The 13,578-nt window shown below is 44.0% G+C and overlaps 1 protein-coding gene across 1 annotated transcript in view; it reads left to right on the top strand.

Moving 5' to 3' along the window:
* Positions 1-13,578, top strand: part of FBRSL1 (fibrosin like 1) — a gene marked incomplete at its 5' end in the record, with an annotated part of 531,620 nt that overhangs the window by 231,456 nt on the left and 286,586 nt on the right. The window contains one exon of the mRNA XM_080629043.1: positions 4,094-4,195. Coding sequence (XP_080485169.1) covers positions 4,094-4,195 — 102 coding nt within the window. The remainder of the gene's footprint in view (positions 1-4,093; positions 4,196-13,578) is intronic.

The following is a 13,578-nucleotide window of genomic DNA, read 5'->3' on the forward strand; positions in this document are numbered from 1 at the left end:
CACTGTCACAAGAGCTGGAAATGGCGGCTTCCCCACGCTCTAACAGAACTGTGCATTTTCTGGTAAAGGCTGAACGGGAGCTGTTGCACATAGGTGGGATTGCTTACCACCAGCTTTTCCCTGTGGTGTGAGGTGTGTTAGTTATCTTGTGGGAGGCTGCACTGGTCTGTTTTTAAGGCAGCTTTGGGTTAAATTAATGCTTTTGGAGACTTCTGTTAACTTCAGTGATTAAATAGGCTCTGCTCGAGTGAAACTTGGGCACCTGTTTAATGTTTCAGTGAATACGTACTGACGTGAATGTCCTGCTGACTTAGGGTTTGGATGTGGACAGCATTTGGCCTTTGGAAGAGATAAATTACCAGAAAACTTCACTTGCCACCGTGTGCCTTTTTGTGTTGCTCCGGCTTAGCTGTCCTGAAGTGACACAGCAGCCAACCTACGTTTAAGAACAGATTCCCTCCCACCCGCTGCCCTCAGGAGGCGAGGCTGAGGAGCACCTTCCCCACACTGTCTTGCTGGGCTGTGAGTTATTTTGAGGGTTTCTATTTCTCAGATGACTCCTGAAATACTCTGAGCAGACCTGAAGGCAGCACTGCCAAGCACACTCCGATTTGGCCCACATACACTTCTACCTGCTGCATCCCCCATTTCTGTTGCACTGACTGGAAGGCACCATGGCAGGGCCTGGGGAGGGCCCTTCGCTGCCCTCAGAGCAGAAAACAGCAGCGCGTTCTCTGAGTGCTTTCAGAAGGACAAAGTCATGAGAGGAGAGAGGGGCTCCTTCCGAAACGCTGCTTGTAAGTGACTTTACTGCTTTCTGTCACAGCAGTAGGGCAGCTTTACCTAAGTGGAGAGGCAGCTTCTCTCAGATGGCCCTCCCCTTCCCAAGCCTATGTTCAGATGGATTATTTGGCTGCTCTACCTGAGGTAATTAATAATGGCGGCCGCTTGCTCTGGTAAGCAGCGTCTCTCTGGTAATGTGTTGTACAAGGTGACACAGTGTGTTTTGTGGGTGGCTTCAGGGAGGTGCTTGTTTGGGTATGAGGTGCGGCGGCCATTTTGTGCCCGTGCTGGGGCTGGGAGCCCACCTCACCTCTGGCCCTTAAGAGACTTTGTAGGCTCTGGGGAAGTGGTGAGCTTTCCAAAAGGAGAGGGATTACAAGTTTTAATAGTAAAGCTCAATCAGGGAGCGTGGTCAGGAGGAATTCCTGGAACTCAAGGAAAAACACCCAGAGAAAATCACTAGAAATCAAGCAGCCAAGCCAGAAGCAACTTTGGGAAAGAAGCTTTTGACCAGTTCGCTAATACCAGGTCTGCAGAGAGTGCCCGTGAAACCAATGCATCCATTTAGCAGAACAACTTGTCCCCCTGGTTGGGTCCTGCATGTGGCTCATTAGGGTAATTACTGATGAATTAAGGCAGCTTGGCTCAGCGCTCGGCGGCGGGTGTGCGGGCTCCCCTGCTGGCAGGCAGCAGGTGTAAATGAACAAGATCTGTCAAAAAGGCTGATGACCCTCTTAATTCACAGCAGCAAACTGAGGACAGAGGTAGTGCAGCAAGTTTAATAATTGATATTTACTTGGAAAGGTTAATGGCAGCAGTGATGCTTCTAATTTGCTTGCCCGTGCAAGACCTTGTCAGGTCAAATTGTCTCAATTTGTTACCGTGGGTGTAGGTGTAGTTTTCCTTTAATGAAATTTGGAGAAAAGAAACAGGTGGTGTTGGGAGCCGACTGTAACTCAAGGAAAACAGCAAAAGGTTTGAGTCTGGTAACAGGCTGGGTGAGTCTGTGCTAACTTTAAGCAGCTGTCTACGAGTTGTTTAGGTCAAAAGTAGAATGGTTTTGACAGGCTTTGACGTGTTACTGGGTGGGAGCGGTGAGGTTATGGATCAGAAATCAGAAAGCCGCAGAACTCGGTGGGTGTTGCTGTACTGTATTTAGGAAAATTGTAATTCTACTGTAATGGTGAAGTGGCTCCTGTTTCAGGGAGAAACAGCACCTGCTGTGTCTGGAAGTGTTGGAATTGGCAGGTCAGATACTTTATGTCTGAGTTTTCGAAAGAGCTGTCTGATGACTGGAAACTGGTTGAGTTGGGGTTTGAGTAAGTGTACAAAGATCCAGATGACTTAAGCAAGCTGGTGTGCCAGTGGTTTTGGAAGGCTGCAATTAATGGGGTATTACCACTTGGCCTATTGACTTGGCATCAGTCCTCGGCACAATAACAGGATAGCTGAAACCATAGTTGGTTAATAAAGACCTAAGAAAGCAAAAAATAAGTGAATGACAATCATATATTTAGAAAAAAAATCTTATCAAATTTATTTAATTAAATGTGGGTTTAAAAAATTGATCTGTAACGGCCACAGCATTGATGTAGTATAGCTAGATTTCTGTGCTTGATTCTGTTGACCTTTTTATTGGGGAAGCAGATACTATGGATTCAGCATGCTGAATTTCAAGTGAATTATTTCCTGCTTTTACACCTGATGCTGGTAGTTGCGAATGCAGGCACACTGTTGGTTGGAAATGCTTCTAGCAGATCCCAGCAGGGACTACCTCCCGTTGCTGTGTTGTTTGAACATTTTGATGTAGGGGCAAAGACAAAAAATCATTCCTGATAAAAGTTTGCAGGTGGGCAACATATTGGAAAGATGGTTTACAATGGATGAGACAGGCGGCTGATGGTGAGAGCAGTGGTTGTGTGACAAGGCTGTGAGCAAATTCCTGTTTCTAACACTTTGATGTGGCTGAGTCTAAAAGTCTTACCCTTAGGAAAGAAGTGTATTGATGAGGTATAAGGGGGCAGAAAAGCATGCAGAGGAAGGATTTCAATCAGAAATGTACTGTTGCTTGAAAATGAGCATGGTGTTTTCCCTGTGTTCTACTCTACAGGGCTGTGTACTCCATAGTGGACAAGTACTGGAGCTTGTTCTCCATATAATATTCTGAATATTGTACTAAAATATGAATAGGCTGTGGGGAGCTTAGCTGGCAGCAATGTCAAATATCCATGGGATTGCAGTGCTCAGTGAGCTCTGGGAGCTGAGGCTGCGGTGTGTGCATTGTGGCAGTGTGCCCACCCAGCATGGTTCCTTGGGCTGCAGGGGCAGATGGGTTTTATCAGAGCACCATAGCAAACCCCCCTGGCTGCTGAGACTGCAGGGAGATAGGACAGAAAGAAACAAGGGGATTTTATTGCCAGTTAAAGTACCAATTTGTACAAGCCGACATTTTAAATAGTGTAATTTTAATGGAACCAAACTGATATGAATAGAACCTATTCATAAATTAAACACTTCTTTCCCCCCAATATTTCACAAGGGAATTAGCAGAATAATTTGTTAGTAAATGAGCCCAGGAATGAAGCTGTGAATGACATCTATCCTATCCTTCTCCTCCCCCTGTAAAACTCTGCAGATACAAGTGGAAAGTTGCTGTGATTTCAGACACTGGCGCCTGTCCTTATGTGTAAACAACAAGCACAACTTCAAGAGAAGGAAGAAGGATGATTTAGTGGTTGGAGAACTGGTCTTGGCTATAGGAGTTAATCATGCTCTACTTCAAGTTTTTTGTGTTATCTCAAGCAAGTTGTTTCAGGCCAGCATCCCTCATGGCATTTAGGCACCCAGTCATCATGCTGGTACTGACCTCCCAGTGCAGTTATCAGGGGCTGGCCCCAAGGCACTTCTCTGGACTTGAAACTGGACACCTGGCTGTTGGGTCAGCAGCGGCCTGTCAGCAAATAGCAGTGCTGAAACACCGGCATCATAGTTAAGGTTTGCTGGTAGCAAAGAGTGAAGAGTGCTTGTCTGTCTGCTTCCCTCTTGCATTGAGTCACAGGACTTTGGCACAGCCCTGCCTGCTTCCAGGAGTGCTAAAAGTACCCTTCCCTTGCACGTGAGCGAAAGGGAATATGGACACATGTGGTCAAGCACAACTTCCGAGGAGCCCCATGCACTCAAACGCATCCTCTCCACAGTGCCGTTGGTGTAGGAGTGAGGCATTGAGTTAAACCACTGTCGCAACCTCGGGAACAGGTGGCAGAGCAGTGCTTGAAAATCTCCTTTTTCCCCCTCCTTCTTCTCCCTCTAGATGAAGGTCCCTACAAGCAGAAGTGGCAGAAATAGCGAGGAAGACAGCATCAGGGAGGCCACAAGCTCTCAGCGGAGCAGCTCAAGGGACCGTCTCAGTGATGTAAGTACCATTCAGGAGAAAGCATCGCTTCATTGCAGCAATTCCCGCTGCTGACATGGCTTTTCATAAATCTTGCTGAACAAATGTTGGCATCCAGAGGTCACTGTGTAATAACTTTTTTTTATGTCATGATTGAGTGTTATGGCATAAGTGGTTGAGCTGCCTTGCAAACACTATAATCATGGTGCAAATAATATGATAAGCGAAAGATCAGAGATGGGAAAACAAAATGGAATTGTTATTCCTTGGGGAGAAATGGCTTGATGTTTTGTTTTCTCAGAGAAGTTGTGTTAAAAAGCTTCTTACAGTGTCGTTGGGTTTAGCTACTGCACATGATCACGTAGTTTGGGTGCAAAGTCACTTCATCTAATTTTGTGCTTCCTGCCTCCAAGATAAGAAAGGTTTTTTTGGGAAAGCTGCCTTTCTCTCAGGAAATTCTATGGTATGTTGAGTGAAATGTTATGATAAAACAAAAGCAAACGGTGCCTTAGTGTGTAAACACACAAATGGGCTTTTTGAGTCACCAAGAAATCAATGGCAGTGCTGGGATAATTTTATATGAAGGCTTTTTGTGTTAGCAATTAGCATTTCGCCTTCATTAAAACATGATTTTTTACTAATTAGGACCTTTCCCATTAGGAGAGATTTAAATGAAGAACAATAATCAAACGCTGGCACGAGCATGTCTGAAATATTAAATTTGCCATTTCAATGGCAAGCCACAGAAATCCCAGAGCGAGTGGTTTTCATGTTGAGTTCTATTAATGTAAAATATGCTTCATAACTAAAACCTGTCACAGAAAACGGCTCACACCAGCTAAATTCAATTGGACAGTTAATTTAGCTTTAAAATTGAAAACACTACATCCGCTTCAGGATGCAAAAGAAGGTGGGGGGGGGGAAGCCTTTGATAAGTGTAATGTATTTGCTATTAAGGCTTTCAGAGCCTATTCTACAGGAGGAGAAGGGAGAAAAAGGGGAAAAAATGGCTCCCACAAATGTGTTTAAAAGCTGAAAGTATTTATTAAAAATGTCAGCAGAAAAGTGCTTTTGGCAGATTAAAGCGGGATTCAGCTTGACAGCTCTGACAGGGAAATGTGACGGGGGAAAATTCTCTCTACATGTTTGGAGTGCGAATGGGGCGCTGTAAACAGCCGACGCAGTGGGAGGAAGAGAAAAATAACGTTGTCCTGTGATCTGCTTCCAGGATTGCAAACCCACGCGCCGTGGTGGGGAAAGTCAGCGGGGGGGGAGGGTGTCTTTAGACAAATCCCCTTGCTGCGGGGTGTCTTGGCTGTGTTATTAGTCAGTAATGATCGTCATTTTATATATACATATATTTACGTGATTCTCTCCTTCCCCTCCCCTTGGCCACTCTTGACAGGTACTTGAGCAGGGCTGCCTGGTAGTGTTGCTGTTCCATAACATGGTGCTGTGGGAGAGGAGTTAAGATCTTCAGACTTTGTGGTTAGCTTAGGTCTAAGCAGTAAGTGGTCTTGGAGACTTTTTTTGTCAAGGTGATGCACTTGCAGTTTTTTCTCTCCTTTCCTTTTGCCTCCAAAGTTGCAGCTGAACAGGCAAGAATTGAGTCTAAGTGTCTAAGTCCTGCAAAATCTTCAAAGGTAGTTCAGCAGCCAGTGGAGACTTTAGTGGAAAATAGGCACTCCATTCTTTTTTAGTCAACGGGGACATATAGGCAGTGCCTGAAGGCTGGGGCACACTTCAGAGCTTTGCTGAAGCTGCTCCCATGACCTGGCGACCCATTGCAAATGAGAATTTTTCGAATTAGTAATTAAACAGTTTGAAAAGTAAGGTTCATGATTCACAGAATGCTCTTCTTTCATTATTTGATGAGTGCAATTTAGCTTTAATTACGTATAACGCTTCCTCACGTACTAGTAAATGTTCTGTAGTTTATTTAGTGACTGTCAGAAAGTCTTCGAAAGTCCCGCGGGTGCAGTCAGATGGTTTTTCCCATTTGTGTGCACAGGAATAAGGCAGCAGGCTTCTCCTTTCATAGAGGGAGCAGGGAAGGGGTGAGAAGACGAGGACATGCTACTGAGTGTTGATTCCTGCAGAATTTCTGTCCAGTCATGTCTGGTCTCCGCGTGGCTCTGAGGATACGCAGCACTCTGTGTGCAGCTGAAGTGAGGCAACCCTGTACATGTGGTACTGAGGATTAAAAAGCCACGGTAAGGGCATAAAGGGGAGGCAGGGATGGTTTTTCCTTGTGGCAGCAGTTACAATTTGAGGCTGTAGTGCATGGTTGGGCTGCGGTTGCCCTTGCAGACGGATGCTCTGTGGCAGGAGGCACCTGGGCTGTTTCTTGCTCTCCCCCGAGGAGCTCTCCTGCTGTTTCTTGGTGCATTTGGCCTTCAGGACTGTTTTTCATGCTGGCTTTCCCTCCCATCTCTTTCCCCATTAGCTTGGGTGAACAATGGAGTAAATGAGGCAGGAGGTGGCAGGTTTGGCTGCTGTATGGCGGCACACAGCAGGTGTGGTGGGAAATGTGTGTGTATGAAAGTGTTGGCTGTAGTGTTCAGTTTTGCCACCTCAGGAGCACTGGAGTCCTCCCTTTGGCTTCATTGTTGGTCTCCATTTAGAAGGCACTATTATGAACAGCTTAGCTCCTCTGTGTGATTTGTTTCTTGAGGTGACCTGTTCAATGGGATGCCAGCAAGTTGTTCTTTATTTACATTAATGCATGTCATTAGTCTCTAATGGACCATGAAGTCAAGAGGTGGCCTGGTCTGTCATGAAATAATTGCACTCTAAAGAAAACTGAAGCAAATGATTGATTATGTCTTGCACAAGCACACACAGAGACATCGGTCTGTCCACAACAAAACCCAGAGCATTTTGCTATTTCTTTGCCACAATGAAACTTCTGTGGGGAGAGAGTGCTACAACTTCATAGTAAGACAGCAGTTGTCTGTCTTGTGTAGTATGTCTTCACAGACATTACACTGAGTGCCATTTATTATGGGTCATTGGGGAAAAAAATGCTTATTATGATCTAGTGAAATCATCTCTGGCTGCAGAGGTTTGATTTGTTGAGGCAGGTCTCTTCTTTGGGATGATGCAGCTTCAGAGCAGAAAACTAAAGAAGTTTTAGCCCAGGTCTGCACAGCAGACAGTGTGGTGTGGGGAGAGAGGGTGGGAATTTGACGGTCCTTTATGTTCCCAGTGTCAATGTAAAATTCCCTTAAAACCTACTATAAAGCTGACATCCCTCCTACGCATGTACTCTCAGGTCTTCTACAACCAACACAGAGTCAACAGCCTTTTTCCAAAATGGGATTTTCCTCTGCTGTCTTTCATAGTGAGGTAATTGGAAGTTGCCAGAGAATTAAGAGCCAGATAAGCCATATTGCTATTTTGTTGTGTTGACCCAAGTAAAAGTAGAAGGCTTGGGCATTTTGTTTTGGTTTTTCCCCATGTTCCATAATTGACCTAATCTTTTCTGATGTCCTGAACAGTCCAAAAATCCACACAGAGCCTTGTATAATGGCTTGAAAAAAAGGGTTTTATCTTTTTCTTGACCCATCAGCTTAAGAACTGCCTGCTTTTTAATGGATTTTCTCCCTCACTAAATTGAATGGATCGTCCCTCATTATCATTTAAATAGAAGCCTCACTCCCTGTGAACATGGAAGATTTGAATGTGGTAGTAGAGCTGTGATAATTTGAAATATTCGGAAGGTGGGGGCATGGAGGGGGAGCAGGCGGCAGAGTGCAGAATTGCTGAATGTAATTGTCATGGATTCTCAATTTTGTTGCCACAAGATGGGAAAATAGACTAATAATTGTCTTCCAACCCTAGTAGAATAGTTGCCCTAGTTAGCTGAAGCTAACACTCTAATTGTCATGGGGGCACAGAGATGAATGAGGATGTATGCAGGGCACAGCCAGGGCTAAATTGAGTGATATACTAAGGCAAAGAGCAAATTGGCAATTATTGGCCCAGCTGAAAAGGTTGGCAGGTGTGCTGCTTTCTCACGAGCCCTTAGGGGGAAATTGGAAATATAAAATATCGACCATAAATACTCACTGATTAGGAAATATGTTGCAAGAGGTGCTGGCCACTTAAGAGTCAAAACTCTCCTTTTCAAGGGATTGGCTTCAACTGTGCGTAAAAGCAGCAAGTGCTGCTACTAAGTTGTTCAGAGCTTTTTCTACTTGTCCCCCATCCCCCAGGCTATCTTCTCTAATTTTCCATCATCTTCTATCCTCATATGTTTGTTTGTTTTTTCTTTAACCATAATAAACGAAAAGCAGTCTTTAAGGAAACATGGAGATTTTCCTCTCTCTAAATGTTCTTTGATAAGTGTTTAGCATATTGTATAGACTAGATATAAAATTCTCTCTCTGGTAGATGAATGCAAAATAACTTCTGTGATTTCTAATTCAAACAGTTCACAGTGATCTGTTTTTCTTTGTGTGTCATCACAGGCACTATCTCTCCCTTCCCTCCTACTTTCTGTATTATGCTTCCCCTCCTGGGGCAAAAGGATTAAAGCAGCAGCAGGATACAAAGCTGCAGGTCTGTTGTGTGTGCCTCAGGCTGAAGTACCTTGCCATGATCAAATGAGCCTCTGAAGTGAGAACTGGACCACAGATATACCACAAGCTCCATATTTATCTACTTTGCAAACTTTGGCACATGTGGGATGCTTGATCTTGGCTTTGGGCAGGGTGGTGGCGGGACAGCAGAGCTTGGCATGTCTCAGGCCAGTGCAATAGTCAGGGATGTTACCGAGTGTGTTGAAGGAGATTTTTGGAAAGCCTAGGAGAGAGCAACATGTGGGCAATAAACTCTTTGTGAGACATGCTGTCTCTATTCCCCATGTATAACACACTAGAATCTCATCTGCAGTTTGAAGAGCATTGCAGGGCTTAGTGAAATAAAAGCAGCAAGAGGATAGTTTTAAGACCCCCTCCTCAAACTATGAGTCTTGGGAAACTGCTTTGAATATACATGCAAGGATTCTGAAACCTTTCAAGTCACATTCTTCTGGAAGCAAAAAATTCATGTCCCTCTAGCATTCTATCTACTTTTATGTTTGTGGCCCTCAAAATAGCAGAAGGTTGCATGAAAACTGCTGCAGCAGAAGTTAAGACTTGTATGAAACTTCAGGTAGTGAAGCATAGCTAGGAAGAAAGGAAGTCTGGAGAAGGTTTTGTGAAGTTGTCTGAGGGGTGATGGTTTGAACAGGAGCAGCACTTATGCATGTTCCCTATCTTTGGGAAATGTGAGGTCTTTTCATGTTGTTCCTGGGTTGCTGGATGCAGTTCACTCATTCCATCTTTTCTTCCCCTGTCTATGGCCATCAGCTGTAGGAATCAAAGTGTCTTGGTTGGAAGCTGTTCTGTAGCTTATCAAGCCAGTTAAAGATGTCTAGACCTTGTGTAGTTTGCTGTCTTACTTAACTGGTTTTGCAGTATTTCGAAGCATAACCTCCTTTGTTTATCCAAATAATAAGTGAATTAAAGAAGGAACGTATTAAAGTTTTGCATGACATCCAAAATCATTCATCATGTATTGTGATTATCTTGTCAGGTCCTGGCTTCTAATCTAACTGAACATCAGGTGCACTCTGTGACCTTTGCCAAGTCAATTGAACTCATTGTATTAACAGACAGGCGTGTGACTGTGGAAATTAATTGTGTTAAGAGACTCAGTGTTAAGGTCTGGAATATCTTCTGCCCTTGGCCCTTTTTACCCTCCTTCCCGCTTACTCCTCTCATTCCAAGACACTTGATGTTGTATAAGGGACTTGCTTGGAAAGGGAATACTAGATTTCTTCAGTATTTAAATATGACCTGGTATTCTGTTGTTGAATGTTCTATAAATGACCTAGTGGATGGGTAAATATGCATGCTTCCTTGTGCCTCAGTCCTATCTGGCTGTAGGATTGGAGTAACTGAGAAATAGTGGGAGACAGGTACAGCTGAGGTGAGTTTTCATCTGTGAACAAATGCTATAAAACATAACTGCAGATTAGTTCTCTATTATTGCTGAACTCTGCTGAGTGCTTGTCAACCAAATCAGGATTGCAGCATCAGGCCATATGGTAGTTTAGGCCTATGATTTGGCACTAAGTAGGAGCTGGGAAGTCTGCCACAGTTCCTTCCTCTGCTGGGGTTTCCTCAGGTGACACTGGGCATGTCTCAGACTTTCTCTGCCTCAGTTTCCACATTACCATGGGGGTGGTGTTGACAGCAGTGCTGGGAGGCTCTTCTGGGGGATGGTCCTGTGCCCATGCAGGAGTAGCTGCTTGCTGAAACTGGCTGTGTCAGCAGCTGATTTGGGGTCACTTGATGCATTTTTGCTTTGAGCCAGCAGAAATGGCACATTTCAGAAAAGCTGGAATGAACTCTTGACATGTCTGGAATATGTGAATTTAGGTCTTTTAGCTAACGAGGAGGGGAGCGTATACTAAAAGCAAGAGCTAATTCTGTTGTCATGCTGCGTCACCTCCTTTCATCTAATCCCCTTACAGTTACTTCATATATCAGAGATACAGAGGATCCAAGTTGAAACCTGACTGAACCATTGAGAGTGGGGAATTGGCTATTACTTTGATTATTACTGGATTTTAAAGCCCTTCCTACTGTCTCTCTAGTTTAAGAAACTGAACAGAGGGTGTCTTGATTTCTTCTGCATCATGAGAACCATGGAAAGCCATGCTTTTATTTGTACAAGGGGAATAAATTTTCCTGACAATTTAATAGACTAGATCTTTGGAAAACCTGTATGGTTTTCTTTCCTCAATCGTAATTACAGTGTTTATCAGGGATAAAGGAAGAAAACTTTTAAATACTATTGCGGACTGCGGTGTAACTCAAACTCTCAAGGACGTCGGGGTAGGGGATAGTAGAGTCTTTCAACAGTGAGATTTTGTCTTCGCTGCCAGAAAGGTGTATTTTTTATATCCAGTGTAATTAACACGAGAGCTATCCCGGGGTAGAAATAATTCACTCTGTGACATAACTGAAATGTCTTGTCTGTGCTGTCTGGTTTTGTTTTTAACCTTGGGCTTAAAAGGAACGAAAAATCTTTAGTTGTAAAAGAGCACATCATCTGCAAAGTATTATGAGCCATTTATCTTTATGCACAAATGCCATCTAGCACTGTAGTTCCACTTACGCATCGTTAAATGCACAGACCACACTCATTTTGCCCCTAACAAGTAACAGTCGCCCTTAGAAACCCAGTGCTGAAAGAGGCAAGGGAGGCGCAAAAGCTGGTGCTTAAGCCAGGCAGGAGGGTCTGTGCCCTCCCCAGGGATCTGCTGAGGATCACTTCAAGTGGCAGCTGCAGCCAGCGGGATCGGTGTCTGTAAGCTTGGCATGGATGTCTGCTGCAGCAACTTCAGCCCCTGCCCACTGGCCCTGCTGCTTCTGAGTGGGCAGCACGTGGGTTCATGGACATGTGGCTCTCACTTATCTCACTTCTACAGTGTTGGGGTTTGTAGATGTGAAGGTTTTGGAAAGGCCTGATGTGGCAGCTGTTCTACATCTGGCTATAGAGTTGGCTAGGCGGGGTCAGGACCCTCAGTCTTTGAATGGTGTGTTTGGCTGCTTTCTTCTTTGGAGGGCCAGAACTGAGCCTGCTTGGTGTCTGGGTTGACACAGTAAGAGCTAGTTTGGGTTTTGCTCTTGGGTGAACTAAAGCTACTAGGCAGATGCTGTGCTGGTCAGTGCAGCACTAACATGTGTGTGGCTTGCTGGGTACCACAGTGACCATTATGCCCTACAGCTTGAGGTACCTTCAGACAAGCAAAAACTTGGCCAAAGTTGACTATTTTGAGAAGAATTTTACAACAGCCCTCCATGTAAGTGCTCCTATCCCATAGGTAAGAGCCTCCGTAAGTCATTCCAGCTGAAGATCTGCCCTAGTAACTGCTCTTGCCAGACAAGCACTCATTCATAGTCAGAGGAGGTTTCTTAAACTTTGGGTAGATGCCAAGTTAAACTTCCACTAAGATTTCTTGTATTTGCAGCCACGATTGATTACTTTTCTCATTATTTGATCTTGATATAGAGACATATGGATTGAGCTATGTTTATATCAACCCCCAAAGATTTTTTCTTTAGGAACATCCATCACAGTTGCACGCAAACTGTTTTGCTCTGGCACTCATAGCTCATATTAGCTGGGGCTTTCGAAGTTTCTCCATGTGGCAGTTGGTGTGGATCCTCCTGAAGAGCCCGCAGTGTTCCCAGCTAACCAAGAAAGCAATAGCAATTTGCTAGATGTGCAGAAAAACGCATGCTAACGGCTCTGGAGAGTGTGGGACATGGCTGCACATAAACCTAATTGTTAGAAAGGATTTTATGAGTTAAATCCAAGTATTCACCAGTTACTAACTTCGTGCATGCAATAAAAATTCGGGAGGAGAGGGGGGGAAGTCCCCTTTTCCCCCCTGATTTCCAGGAAATCTATTGTTAATATTTGTACAGGCAGGAAGAAGTTCTTAGATGTGAGAAATGCCAGAGTAAATTGCCATTCAGTTTTAATTATTTCTGATGTAACACTTTATTCAACAACTGCTTTTATTGTTTTCTACTCAGTGGTCTTAAACCAGTGGTCTGGAGATTCCTGGGGTTCTTGGACAGCTTGGGATGCCTGAAAGTTATCTATGAAAAGCAGGGCTGTTGTTAGCGTGTTTGAGTGTGTTATCCAAGGCTCTGCTCCATCCCAGAAAAATATTTTGGGTGAATATTTTGGGCGTGCACAAGACTCGAAGACTGAAAATAACTGTTACAGTGAGAATGCTCTGAGACGCTGTTTCCCGGGAGAGCAGCTTCTAATGAAACCTCTTGTTTCTGGTTTTGATTATTATTTCCAATTTGTTAGACGTTGTCAATCTTTGTTAAATCTGAGTTGATGGGGGAAGAGAACTGCCACCCTTTCTCCTTTCCTGCCTTTCCAAGCAGGTAATTCGCCTTCTCCTCATTTCTCTGTGTACTTTAGGTGAACTGCTTGATCAAGCTATCCAAAGTGTCAGAACAGATGATTGTGTTCAGCTGTTCAGCATACTTGTGTAGATAGCAGGATATTGTTATTAACCTTTTTTTCTATACAAGGCTGAATTCCATGAGTTGTTTGGGGGTTTTTTAAGAAGTATTTAGAGGGAGGCATAGATTTGTCTTAGTTTCTCAAAACCAGATAAATGCTACTGCCCTTTATTTCACCAGTCTGTGGCTTTATTTCTGTGCAGTTTACATTAAAGAGGCTTATAAATAACTACTTTTTTGTAGTGTTTGAAGGCAGAGGCCAAATCAATATGCAATATGGAAAAGGTGGGAAGTTAAATGCTGTCACCGGTTTGTTATTGCTATCTCAGACACCCTGTGGAAGCTGTTCTTTCCCTGCAG

The sequence above is a fragment of the Psittacula echo genome (genome assembly GCF_963264785.1).
Source record: "Psittacula echo genome assembly, chromosome: 13".
NCBI classification, from domain to species: domain Eukaryota; kingdom Metazoa; phylum Chordata; class Aves; order Psittaciformes; family Psittacidae; genus Psittacula; species Psittacula echo.